The sequence below is a fragment of the Grampus griseus genome (assembly GCF_964374135.1).
Source record: "Grampus griseus genome assembly, chromosome: 5".
Lineage (NCBI taxonomy): Eukaryota > Metazoa > Chordata > Mammalia > Artiodactyla > Delphinidae > Grampus > Grampus griseus.
Genome location: NC_138998.1, coordinates 78,826,062 through 78,840,964, shown reverse-complemented (window position 1 = coordinate 78,840,964; position 14,903 = coordinate 78,826,062). Strand labels below are relative to the sequence as shown.

Genomic DNA, 14,903 nt, shown 5'->3' with positions numbered 1-14,903 from the left:
TCTATGTTTAGTCTTCAGAGTTTGTATGTTCAAATACTTATAACGATAAAAAACTAATTTTACTGAAATCCTAAGAGAAGGATCTGGAAGACATGATAAACTTTCTCTGAAAATGTCAACTTAGCATGCTTCTGTGACCAAAACTACAAAGAAAAGCAGGGTTCTCAAAGACAAACAACCAAAACTATCCTTTCTCAAGGGGGTATAAAAAGAATAGTACCAGGTAAGATAATACAGCTTCAATACCAATTGTTAGGATTATGTTTTAAGATAAAACTATAGTTAAGAAGCCTAGGGACTTTCCCTGGTGGTGCAGTGGTTAAGAATCCGCCTGCCAGTGCAGGGGACATGGGTTCGAGCCCTGGTCCGGGAAGATCCCACACGCCGTGGAGCAACTAAGCCCGTGCACCACAACTACTGAAGCCCGCGTGCCTAGAGCTGTGTTCCTCAGCAAGAGAAGCCACTGCAATGAGAAGCCCACGCACTGCAGTGAAGAGTAGCCCCTGCTCGCCGCAACTAGAGAAAGCCCAAGCAAAGCAACGAAGACCCAACGCAGCCAAAAATTATTTATTTATTTTAAACTATTTTTAAAAAAAAGAAGCCTAAATTGACAATTGAAATATAAATGTAGCACTATAAATTGTGGATTCTTTTACCAATTGCCCCCAGTTACTTCATGGACTATTTCTCTGTCATATATTCCCAGTTCCTCTCCTAGCCTTCCTGGGAATAAGTGATCTAACTGATCTATAGGGCAAGCACCCTTACCACAAAGATTTTATATATATAGTCTTAGTCTGTTTGGGAGGCTGGGTGGCTTATACAAATGCCATAGGCTGCGTGGCTTATACACAACAGAAATTTATTTCTCCCAGGTCTGGAGGCTAGGAAGTCTGAGGTCAAAGTGTCAGCAGATTCAGTGTCTGGTGAGAGCTCCCTTCCTCACAGACTGCCATCTCCTCACTGTGTGGCCTCACATGGTAGATGAGGCAAGGGGTCTTTTCTAGGGTCTCTCTTATAAGGGCACTAATCCCATTCACGAGGGCTTCACCTTCATTACCTTACTATCTCCCAAAGGTCACACCTCCTGATACCATCACCTTGGGGGTTAGGGTTTTAACATATGAATTTTGGAGGGACATAAACATTTAATCCATTTTATATATATATATATATATATATATATATATACACATATATATATAATATCACAAAGATATAATAAAATGTAAATAATGAGGGGTGAAAATGCTGGATCATACAATCCACACACTAATTGTCTTAATGTTATGTAGGAAACTGAAGATTGCTAAGCTACCTCTGCCTGCAAAGCTCATCTATTTCACCTTCAGTCATTAGGACTGCACTTTTTGGAATGCTTCCCAGGGATTCCACGGCATCAGCTCCATGTTAATGGAGTGAGCTCAGACAGACGCAAACACTGTGGATCGCTCCCTGCAGAAACTGTTGGCCATTCATGTATTTAGGCTTCTGCAGCCTTTTCTCACCAGACCGTTAAAAATTACTCTGGTTAACCCTACCTCTTAGGAAAGCTTGGGTCATTAAATGACATTATCCAACTAACAAACACCAGGAATTTTTAATATCAATACTCAGAGTCTTGTCCTCCACATCAATTTGAGGTTCAGTAACAGTTTGTTTCCTTCTACCTCCCAGAAATTTTACTAGTTATTTTTATAAGGCTTTAATAGTCAGAGTGTCCAAATTCCTTCTCCACATCAGAGGTTGTTCTTAGGGGTCTGACATCATCTGAGGTAAGGACAGATCCCTAATGCCAGCAAACAAATGTACCTGTGAGCCCCTTAAGTGTAGGGTCTATGGTTTATTCAACTCTGTGTCTCTGGTGCGTAGCTCATAGTGCCTGGTACAAACAATGGGACCAAAATAAGGGTTAACCTGAATTGAATATGTAAATAATTTATCAAGATAATAGAACAACCAAGGGTATTTATTCATCTCAGCTAATCAACAATATTGCTTCCAAGGGAGAAATGAAATTAAGGTCAGAAGATAGACTAGATACAATACGGAAAATGATCCTAAGACATTTTAAAGGGTACCTTCATAAAGCTGAAGTACCCTTGTAAAATGCCTCAGGTATATGTGTCAGGGTCAGCATTTGGCAGGATTATAGTGGCTCAGCTAATACTATCAATAGTTATACTTGATAATAATTTTAATATGGATCCCAGGAAGAGGGGGCAGTGGCAGCATAATGTTTTCATTTTTTCAAATCCTCACATAAAAACAGGAAGGGCAACTAGATAGCAAAGTCAAAAACCCATGAACAACATTTATTTAAAAGGTGAATGACAAGATATGCTTACAAACCATGAAACACAAATGGGTGTGCAGGGAAACCATTAATAGCCACAAAACTTGTATGGTATTGTTTCGTAGGGAAAACAAAGCAGAAGTTAGGCATCTTCTGATGGATTTGACAACAGAACCCCTTTATCAGTTCAGGTCCCTCAGGAAATAGATGCTGATATAGAGTCAGGAGTGCTAGGAAAGGGCAGAACAATGAGGAGAAACAGATGTGAGTGCAATCAAAATTGAGCAGAATAGGGGAAAAGGAATAAGAATATCTGGATCAAAATAGTATCGGTGAACAAAGCCAGAAAGCCACCATATTTTTAACACCACACAAAAGACAAAGCTCTGTGAAATTAAACAGACGAACAAACAAACAAAAACCTTTCCTGAAACCCACTTCATTCTAAAAGTTCAGGAAATTTTCACATTAAAATAAGCTAAGGAAAAGTATCAAAGTCAAAACCCAAACAAAATTATTATTTAAAAACAACAGTAGGAACTGAATCAATCCCTCTCTCTCTCTCTCTCTCTCTCTGTCTGTCTCTCTATCTCTCACCCCCCCCCCCACACACACACACACTCACACACTTCAGATTATGGTTCAAGTCTAGGTTGGAGAATGTGTAATCTTTCTTTTTGTTGAAAGAACAAAGAACCATGAACTATTAAAGATCTATTGCAAAGAGAATATGCACATAATGTTTCCAAGAATAAAACCAATGAACCAAGTAGATCTATGTAGGTCGGAATTAATGAGAGCTAAAGCCTTCAGAGGGCAGCTTTGCCTGACTCAGTGTTATCTGACCTTCTTGTCAGCCTAGAAAATCCATATTCCTTCTTCAAGTCTCAGGTTACTTACCCAAGGCAGAGTACAGTCAGAAATTGTGAAGGACCTACTTATAAGGTAACAAGCTAGCTTATTACTGTTTCAGGGTGCTGGCAGAAGACATGAGATTCCTAGATCAGAGACAAAGGACTTCATTATGACAAAAGTAGTAGCCAAAGCTTCATGTGTGTGCCAGTTCCTTGGGTCTTCCCAGTCTCACAGGGATGACACAGGTGGGTCTAGATAGTTGTCTACACATGCAGTGGGTTGCATCACAGGAGAGAAACACCACACTTGGAGATTCACCACTTTTACAGCGAGTAATACGCAATTCTTTGTCCCGGGGAGACATCACCTTACCCTCAAGATTGCTTGCTGCTGCCCAGCTCTGAGGAGTGGTCCAGGTAAAGGGAGCTCAGGCCTGGCATTCTTGTAATTTCCAGCACACACAGGGGTGCTCAGGGCCCATGGAAGATTGCCTCATAAACATCTTCATTCTTTACGCGTGTTGTGTTCTAACTACTCATTTACATGTCTTTTTTCCAAGTACACTTTGAGCTCCTTAAGGACAGGGACTATCTGTTTATATTTTTTATCTCTAGCAACTACCTAGTGCAATGTTTAGCACTTTATAGGGGGTCACCAAATAAGTAAGGGATGTATTGAATAAAATCTACCATGGTTATAGTGACATCTCCTAAGCACTCTTCTTGGTGGGAAAGCACCTCTTGGTGGGCATGCTTGTCCCCTACGCTTTCTTAACTGGCCCACTCCTCACAGCCTAGACTCTTGGGCATACATGTGGAAGTAGGACAAATGGACATAGAGATGGCTTTCATTTCCTAAAAGGAAATGCAATCTTTATTGATTATAATAAAGTCCGGACACTCCAAGGACTCTTCAAATGGCGAAAGCAACTAGATTACAGTTCCTGACCCTGTATGAAATTCTTCCTTCCCCTTGTCTCCTTGCAGATGACTAATGCCATAATCATATTTGCCTCTAGGCTGGAAAGTTGCACTACTTTCCATTTAACTGTCTACCCCAAGCTGCGCAAATGTGTCTTTTCTTTATGTCGAGCAGCATAGATGGGAAAGACTAGACATTCATGCCTTTATTAAATGCTAAGGCATATCATAAGGGAAACAGAGAGAGTAACATCGACCTTGATTGGCTATAACTTTGTGTCATACAGGCCCCATTTCATCTCCTGGGGCCTTAGGTAGGCAGGCAGCCGTGGAGTTCCTGCTTTTAAATTCACTGAGCTTTACTCCTTCTGATCCATACTATACCCTCTTCGGGACCAGAAGTCCAACATTTATCAAATACTATTTTGTCACAAGGTCTGTTTTCTCACAATTTCAGGGCCTAGTCTTTATCACATTGCCATCTGTGTGACTCTTCCACCTTTAAGGGTGATTGTACCCACCTTGTGTTAGTCAGCTTGGGTTGCTATAACAAAATACCACAGGGAATTCCCTGGCGGTCCAGTGGTTAGTACTCTGCACTTCCACTTCAGGGAGCATGAACACACAGTTCAATCCCTGGTTGGGAAACTAAGATCCTGCAAGCTGCGCAGCGTGGCCTGTGTGTGTGTGTGTGTGTGTGTGTGTGTGTGTGTATGTGTGTGTCCCCCACAGACTGTGTGACTCAAACAAAAGAAATTTATTTGCTCCCAGTTCTGGAGGCTGGAAGCCTAAAATCAGGTGCCTTGGGTGAGCTCCTGTGAGACTCTCTTCCTGGCTTACAGATGGCTGCCTTCGTTACGCTTTATGCTCACAGGGCCTTTCTTCCATGGGTGCTCATAGAGAGAGAGAGAGATTCCTCTTCTTCTAAGAGCATTAATCCCATCACGAGAGCCTCACTTTCATGGCCTAATCCAAAACCAATTACCTCCTAAAGGCCCCACTTCCAAATACCATCACGTTAGTGGTTAAAGCTTCAACATAGGAGTTGTGGAGGAACATATTTAGTCTATTCCACACCTGGTTAATCCAGGATAATCTCTCATAGCAAACTTAATTCCATCTGCATCTTTATTGCCCTTTGACATGTCACCTAACATTCACAGGTTCGGGGATTGGGATGTAGACATGTTTGGGGGACCATTATTCTGTCTACCCCAACGGCTTTCTCAAAAATAGTAACTAGGGGGCTTCCCTGGTGGCGCAGTGGTTGGGAGTCTGTCTGCCGATGCGGGGGGCGTGGGTTCATGCCCCGGTCTGGGAGGATTCCGCATCCCGCATGCCGCGGGGCGGCTGGGCCCATGGGCCATGGCTGCTGGGTCTGCGCGTCCGGAGCCTGTGCTCTGTGGTGGGAGAGGCCGCAGCAGTGAGAGGCCCCCATACCGCAAAAAACAAAACAAAACAAATAGTAACGAGGAAGTAGCTGACAAGAGCTAGCCAATGATATGGAGGTATGCATCACCACTACTTCTGGTATTTACTTCCCAGAGAAACTCACTCACTGTAATTACTGGCTTCTCTCTGCTCCAAAAAGATGGAGAGATTTATCTGATAGGTAATTTGGGAAGAATAAATAAGGCATGCTTGGCTCAGAGCCTGCCTTCCTTTTGGGGGGTATGAGGTATTTATAGGGAGCACTCATTTCACTGCTCATCCAGGGACTCTGCCCCTGCTGGAAGTAAAAGGCTTACCTGAGCCTGGCTTCCCTTCATGAAGGGTGAAGGAGAAACCTGCTAATTCTGCAGCTCAGTATCAGCAAGCCCATTTGCATAATAGATCTAAAGCCAAATCCTCCAATTTGGCTTTTATCTGTAATAAAGGTGATATTTTGGCCCCATCTCGCAACTCTTTTTCTTATTCCTTAAACTGTTCAGAATCCAGGTGAGAAAGAGGAGTACATTTACTGACAGTCTATCATAGACCTCAAGAGGAAGCACTTAATTCATATGATGCTGTTTATTTCCCCAGGATGTCTCATTTCCGCATCAGTGATCATTTTCTGAGAACAGAGTTTATTGCGGGAAACACGATAGTAGCACAATGATAAAGAGTCCAGGTGTCATATTAATACTGCCTAAGTTCAAATGCTGTCTCCACCATTTAAATAGTCTGTGATACTTACCAAGGTGCTTAACCTCTTTGTGCCTCCATTTACACCTGTACAACAGGAATACTAATGCCTAATACTTCTTAGAGTTGTGAGCAGTGACATAATAGAAGTAAAGCACATAGAACAGTGCCTCGCGCATTGTAAACATTCAATGCACTCTCTATATTATTATGTCGTACACATATTTGTATCCCCTGTTGTATTTAGTATAGGACTACTAAAACAATTTTTAATAAAACAAGGTTCTCTGAAGCTAGGATATGTCTTATACAACTTTATATTCCCAGGAAAAGCACAGTGCCTGCCACAGAACAGAGCTTAATACGTGAATATGTGAAATGAGAAATGAAATTGAAAACTAAGGTGAGAAAATTGGTCTAACACAAAACACAATTTGTCTACTAAACTTAACAGCTAATACTAGGGCTTAATTTCCACCTAGACAGAAAGTCAATTATGTTTTTTAAGTTAATGGCAAATGCATTTTGTCCAGTTTTGCATTGGAAACTATAATCCAAGGATAATCCCAAAGCATTTTACTACTGCCTGGTGCAATCATGAGTCACTGCTACCCTCTAGTGGAAGACAGAGTGTAGTGCACATAAAGGTCATCCTTATCAGCTAAGCAACTCATCTTCTGAAGAAATAAAACAATTTTTCTACTCAAATATTTTTCCAAATACTCATATACATTTTTGAATGCTTACAATTTTGTATTAGTATCTCCAGTAACAAATTTATTTGTATTCATAATTTATTCCCTTTGGGAAGTCAGTCATATTAAGTGCAATGTTTCACTTTTTAAAAATTTGCACCAATTGTAATAAATTGCAAAATAAATAGACATGCGAAAATTGCAACAAAAAAGTCACAAGTGAAGAATGCCATTTAGAAATATAACAAGTCACTCGAGAGTACTTCTATTCTGTTATTACTTAAATATTCATGACTGATCCCTCCATTTTCTAACCTCAGTTTTCAAACCAGGTCCAGATCACTGAAGTTCTGCAGAGGAGACACAAAGAGCCCTCAGTTCAATCCCAACTTTTTTTTCTGAGCATCTAGAATGTGCAAAATTTGGGAGAGAGAAAAGGTTGATGGAGTATACCGAAATGAAAAAGATACAGTCTCTGCATGAAAAGAGAAAAGTACATGGACACATATACCACTAAAATGGAAAGTAAACTGTCAGAATACTATTCTATTAGTGGTACAAAGCCAAAGACATGCAAGTAAGGTAAATGTTTGCCCTAGGAAATCTTCCTAAAGTAGGTAGTAAATTAACAGGCTCTTGAAGGATGGATAAATTTTCAACAAAAATAAACAAGGGAAAAGTTACCTCAGGTGAAAGAAAAAAGCGAACTAATAACGTTAGTGGAAAGATACAGACTGAATTTTGGAAAAGATGACTAGTCAAATATCGCTGCAATGGCAGGTATATTCAGAAATGAAATCAAAAATAAGAATTAGCTACAAATCATGGAAACCGTGAATGCCCTCCAAGAAATTTGTACTTTTATTTATCTGCCAAGAACAGTTAGTGAAAAGAGGTCACAATAAGACCCACATTTTTAGAAAGAAACATTTTACAGTAATTCAGAAGATAAATTTAAAAAGAGAAAGCCTAACACTAAGGAGATCAGTTTAAAGGCCACTGCTATAGTCCAGGCAAAAGAATTTGAACTCCAGCTGGAATAATGGCAATAGAGACACTGACATAAGATGCTTCAGGAAAGAAGAGATCAAGATGGCAAGTACAAGGACATGGAGCTCACCTCCCCCAATGAACACATCAAAAATACATCTACATGTGGAACAATTCTCACTACAAACTAACTGGAAACTGTCAGAAGAACTCCTATACAACCAAGGCTGTAAGAAAGATACACATGAATTGGGTCGGACAGGAATTAAAGCGATTGGGTCAGGACCTGTGCCCCTAGGAGGGGTCTCAGAGGAAAAGGGAGATTGGATGGGCAGACACTCACCCCGGGGAGTGAGTGGGTCAAGCCACAGATTGGGCATGCCAAGCCAAGGGTCCTACGTGAAGGAGACAAGCCCCCTTGGCTGGCCAGAGAACCACTGGGACAGAGAGAAAGGCTGGAGGAGCGTAGACTCTATTTATGAGTGTGCACAGGCTGGCTTGGTGAGAAAGGTCTAGCAGTTGATGGGTGTCCCACCTCCGTCTCAAGCCCCAGCCTGAGCCGAGTGAACGTTCCTGCCCTGCTCACTTCACATCACAGTGCAGCCCTGGATCTGAGGCAACAAGGACCAGGGAGAAAACTCAACCTTGGGACTCAGAGGCAACTCAGTTCTGGGGCGGACCCTGAGTGGGGCAGCAGTGGCCCCTGTTGGTGCTTACTCAAGCAGTGCCCCAGAAGCAGCCCAGACTTCTGACAGCAGCTGCTCTGCCACAGCTCACCCCCTAATACATGCAAAGAAACCACACAGACCTCGCCTTCCCTGTAGAGCAGTTCCATGACAGGTCAGGAATGGCAGAGGCTGGGAATAATGATCAGCTGTGAGACACAGAGGGGTCTTGCCCCCCAGGGCAGGGCAGAGAGAGACCTGCCCTGTGGCTGCTGAATTTCCTGCCCCAGCCCAAGCCCAGTGAACATTCCAGCCCTACGGTACTGGATCTGGGGCACCCAGGACTGGGAAAGAGACTCCAAATAAGCTGTGTCTAAGTGGAACCCCAGGCAGTGCCATGGACCCCTGTATGCCCACAAGCCCCATTTGCTTTAGCACTCCCCTCCCTCCTCTGGGGCAAAGGCCCCAGTGCAGGGAGAGGGAAAAATACACACTTAAAGGGAATAGAGCTAGCTCAAGCCTGACCCTCAGGGCTTCTGCTCCAGCAAATTGAGATCAGACCCTGTCCCTGACAGGGTGGTGGCAGCCACTGTGAAGGGAGGAAGTCCCGCCTCACATCCAGTGCCAGTTCTAGCCTCTCCATCTCCAACCCCACTTCCTACCAAGGTGATAGCTGCCAGCACACGCTGAGGAAAGACATGACTGATGTCCACATCAAATCCAGCCCTCCCACTGAAGACACTGGGCACACAGTCTGTATAGCGCCACTCCCATATAAGAACACCTCTTTAAGACCACAATAGCTAACAGTTTCACCTATATTCATAGAAGCAGAGAAAGCTAAGTAAAATGAAAAGGCAAAGGAACTACTCTCAATTGAAAGAGCAAAATAAAATCCCTGAAAAGATAGATAATGAAACAGAAATAAACAATTCACCAGATAAAGAATTCAAAACATTGGTAATAAAAATGTTAACTGATACAGGGAAAAGAATTGATCTAAACACTGATCATTTGAACAAGGATCTAGAAAATATAAAAATGACCCAATCAAAAATAAATGATTCAACATCAGAAATTTAAAAAAACACACTAGTAAGAATGAATAGCAGACTAAATAATACAGAAGAATGCATAAGTGATCTGGAAGACAGAGTAATAGAAATCACCCAAACAGAAGAGCAAAAAAGAAAAACTAATTAAGAAAAATGAAAGCAATTTAAAAGATCTCTAGGATAACATCAAGTGTTCCAACATTCACTTTATAGGGGTTCCAGAAAGAGAAAACAGAGAAAAGGGAATTGAAAATTTGAAGAAATTATGGCCCAAAGCATCCCAAACCTGAAGAAAGAAACAGATATCCAGATACAGGAAGCACAGAGGATCCCAAGAAAGATGAACCCAAATAGACCCACATCAAGACATATAATTAAAATGGCAAAGTTAAAGAGAGAATTCTAAAGGCAGCAAGAGAAAAACAAAAAGTCATATACAAGGGAACCCCCCATAAGGCTATCAGCTCATTTCTCTGCAGAAAACCTGCAGGCCAGAAGGGAGTGGCGTGATATATTCAAAGAGCTAAAAGGGAAAACCCTGCAACCTAGGATAGTCTATCCAGCAAGATTATCATTTAGAATTGAAGGAGAGAGAAAGAACTTCTCAGGCAAGCAAAAACTAAAAGAGTTCATCAATATCAAACTGACTCTGAAAACTATAAGACATTAAGGAAAGAACTTGAAGACAACAGAAATGAATGGGAAGATATACAATGCTCATGGATTGGAAAAATTAATATTGCTAAAATGTCCATACTACCTAAAGTAATCTACAGATTAAGTGCAAACGCTATCAAAAACCAATGGCATTTTTCCACAGAACTGGAACAAATAATTCTAAAATTTGTGTGGAAACACAAAGACCCCAAATTGCCAAAGCAATCTTAAGAAAGAAGAAAGTTGAAGGTATCATGCTTCCTGATTTCAAACTATACTACAAAGCTATAGGAGTCAAAATTGTACAGTACTGGCACAAAAACAGACACATAGATCAATGGAACTATGATGGAAAAAGAGAGTCAAGAAATAAACCCACACTTATATGGGAAATTAGTTTACAACAAAGGAGCCAAAAATAAACAGTGAGGAAAAGATAGTCTCTTCAATAAATTGGGTTGGGAAAACTATATCCAAAAGAATGAAACTGGGCCACTTTCTTACACTATATACAAAAATAGACTCAAAATGGATTAAAGACTTAAATGTAAGACCTGAAACCATAAAACTCCTAGAAGAAAACACGCAGTATGCTCTTTAACATCAGTCTTAGCAATGGATCTGTCCATTGGATCTGTCTCTTCAGGCAAGGGAAACAAAGCAAAAATAAGCAAACTGGACTATATCAAACTAAAAAGCTTTTGCACAGCAAAGAAAACCATTAACAATTAACATATCAACGCTATTATATATAAAATAGATAACCAACAAGGATCTACTGTGTAGCACAGGGAACTATACTCTATATTTTGTAATAAGCTATAAGGGAAAAGAATCTGAAAAAGAATATATATACTTAAAATATATATATTATATATATTATATATATATATATATGAACCACTGAATTACTGCACTGTACATCTGAAACTAACACAACATTGTAAGTCAACTATACTTCAATTAAATATATATATATATATATATATATGGGGTGTGGGGGCCACAAAAAAGAAAAAGAAAACCATCAACAAAACAAAAAACAAATTAATAAGAGAAGATATTTTCAAATGATATATCCAATAAGGAGTTAATAGCCAAAATATAAAAAGAACTCACACAACTCAACATCAAAAAACCAAACAGTCCAATTAAAAATTGGGCAGAGGACCTGAACAGGCATTTTCCAGAGAAGACATACATATAGCTAGCAGACACATGAAAAGATACTCAGCATCACTAATTATCAGGGAAATGCAAATCAAAACCACACTGAGGTATCGCCTCACACTTGTCAGAATGACTATTATCAAAAAGACAACAAAAAACAAGTGTTGGTTAGGATGTGAAGAAAAGGGAGCCCTTGTACACTGTTAGTGGGAATGTAAATTGGTGTAGCCACTATGGAAAGCAGTATGGAGGTTCCTCATAAAACTAAAAAATAGAACTACCATACAATCCAGCAATTCTACTTCTGGGTATTTATACAAAGAAAATGAAAATGCTAATTGGAAAAGACACATACACCCCAATGTTCATAGCAGTATTATTTACAATGGCCAAGATATGGAAGCAACCTAAATGTTCATTAATAAATGAATGGATAAAGAAGATGTGGTACATACACAATGGAATATAACCATTAAAAAAAGGATGAAATCTTGGCATTTGTGACATGGATGGACATAGAAGGTATTACTCTAAGAAAAATATGTTTGAGGAAGACAAATACTGTATGATTTCACTTATATATGGGATCTAAAAACCAAACCAAAACAAACAGATTCATAGAGAACCAACTTGTGGTTGCCAGAGGGGAAGGGGGTGAGGGGTTCGGCAAAATAGGTGATAGAGATTAAGAGGTACAAACTTGCAATTATAAAATAAGTAAGTCACAGGGATATAATGTACAGCATAGGGAATACAGTCAATAATATTGCAATATATTTGTATGGTGACAGGTAGTTATAGACTTACGGTGATCAAATTGTATAAAAATGTTGAATCACTATGTTGTACACCTGCACTAATACAATATTGTACGTCAACTGTACTACAGTAAAATAAAAAAAGAAAGATACAGGAAGAGAAGAGAGATCAAAAATATGTAAATTCATGCTCCAACTTATATAGATTTTTAACAAAAATCTAAGTCACATATTGCCTCTGTGCCTTAGGGTTTTCATTAGTAAAACAAAATGATAAGACCATGATAAATTTCAAAGGTCCATTTTAGATCTAAATTTTACGATTCTTTAGTACAAAAATTAGTTAAGGGTATGTATTTGAATTAACGTCTAGCTGGCGCCTGATGATCCAGGTAAGGTAGAGTTTGTAAAAGATATAAATGAGAGGTGTTTCACCTCTGAAGTGATGGAAAGGTAGAAAGGTGTGAAATAACTGAAGTGGTGGAAAGGTAGAAAGGTGTGAAATAACAGAATTCTACAGATAAAGGATGAAGCCTGTGCACAGATCTTTAGGGAATCTGAGTATCTCATCTTGTGGAATGACACACCTATCCAGTTACCCAAGCTAGTAGAAACCTAGGTGCCATCTTTGACCCCTTCTTCCTCCCTACCCATCATTCTAACTGATAATACCTCCAATCCATCTACTTCTCTCCATCCCCACTGCCATTTCGCTACCGTCCTCTCTTACATACGTGACTTAAATACCCTCTTTTTAAGAAAAATAAGTTATTTTTTAAAGTAATGTTACAAAATTCAAAAATTTCCAAAAGGTATACAATAAACATTTCCCTCCCACCCCAGTTCCCCAGGGACACAATTCCCTTAATAAGAGGAAACCAAGCTAACCAAAGTTTTGTGTTCCTTTCAGAGATATTTTATACATACACAAGCATGTATGTATATATGTTGGTTTTCTTTCCTGATTCTGTTCACTCTGTTCTGTATCTTGTCTTCCCCCTTAATAATACATCTTGGAGATCATTGCATGTAAGTATACATAGAGCTCATTCTTTACAATAGCTGTACTCTACAGATATATGTTACATTTATACTATTCCCAATCGTTTGCTTTTTACAAATGATGTTGCAATGAATATCTCTTCACAAACTGTATTTTTCACATTCACAAGTATATCTGTGGGATAACTATAAACTTATATTAATCATCTATTTTATTGGACAGTATCTATTACTCCATAATAAGAGCAACATTAAAATTATATATTTCTATTTCCTTTTCACTTTGCTCTTCACTTCAATAATGGCACATTCCCATTATCCCGAATAAGGAAATGTAGGGGGGTTTCCCCTTAGGGTATAGTGTCTTTTCTGGAAGACTTTTCTCTGCCAATTTTGCCTGAAATATGTAGATGCAACATCCTTCTGTATCTATTCATATTCTTATTTAACCACAGCTGCTTTCAGTAGCTTTTCCTCGTATATTATTGTTCAGGGCTATAGATTTCATCTAATTTTTTTTTCAAAGATTGCATTTGCATTTCTGTCTTTTGTTCTTCTTACCTTGCACTGATTTCTGAGAGAAGAGTTTAGTGCCATCTTTACATGGCCATTTAAAAAACAGAAGCCTCTGTAACAGAATTTTATTAGTCTCCCTACCTCCAATCTTATCCTTCAATCCATTTTTTTCAGTTACAACAAGAATGACCTAAAATGCAAATCTGATCATGTCAGTACCCTGCAAGTAACCCTTTCATGACTCTGTACGCTCTTGAGATAAAGTCCAAACATCTCTGTCATCTGGCCCCTGCCCACCTCTCCTGCCTCATCTATTTTTCTGCAACCCCCTCATATACAGTACTGGAGCCTAATGAATTTCTTTATTCAAACTCTCCGTGATACGTTCTTCTTCCAGGCATGCCATGTGCTCTTCTCTGTGCCTGCAATATTCTTCTCCTGACACCAACCACTCAGTTACTTCTTAACTCCTGATAACCCTTCAGCTCTCAGAATAATGATGAGTTACCTTTTTTTTATTGTTTACCTAAATACTGTGCTAAGCAATTTATATGTATTGACTGATTTATTTTCATAGAAAACCAATGAGATGACTACTGTTATTATCCCCATTTCAAGTATGAAGAAACTGGAGGCGGTAAAGATTAAGAAATGTGTCCAAGGTGACAAGCTAGTAGATGTTGAAGCTGCAGCTAGATTGCAGCTCTGCAAAGGTCCTACAACAACCAACTGGCTAGACGTTATGCCACTCTTACGTCACTGCTCCTCGCCCCTCAGCTTTGGGTTAATTGCCTCATCTCGATGCACCAACAGCTGCTTGTACTTCTCCCTTCATAGCTCTTAGCACAGTATTACAATTTGTTGTTTTCTTACCAGAGATGCCTTCTAGAATATGAGATTCTTGAGGTTAAAAACTGTATCTGTCTTGTTTCCTATTGTATCCACCTTCCCTGACACACAGCAAGTGCTCAATACATTTTTTTTGAAATGAAAATTTTTTCCCAGGATTGAAAAATGGGAGACTCTTTTTTAATATGTAGGAGAATGTGACAAGAGGTCAGAATCATAAAAAGCCCTTCCCTCAGCTAGGTCATCAGAGATAATAACTGCTAAGACTATTAAAACCTTATCAATGCCAAGTCACTCACCAGTACTAGAAAAGTAGTCCCACCAGAGCAAAAGTCCCACCAGGGACAT

General features: G+C 39.7%; 1 protein-coding gene across 2 annotated transcripts in view; it reads right to left on the bottom strand.

The window, feature by feature from the left end:
- Positions 1-14,903, bottom strand: part of IGSF11 (immunoglobulin superfamily member 11) — a gene marked incomplete at its 5' end in the record, with an annotated part of 179,174 nt that extends 164,271 nt beyond the window's left edge. For both annotated transcript variants that reach the window (XM_082655141.1, XM_082655143.1), the window contains one exon: positions 14,855-14,903. In XM_082655141.1, coding sequence (XP_082511267.1) covers positions 14,855-14,903 — 49 coding nt within the window. The remainder of the gene's footprint in view (positions 1-14,854) is intronic.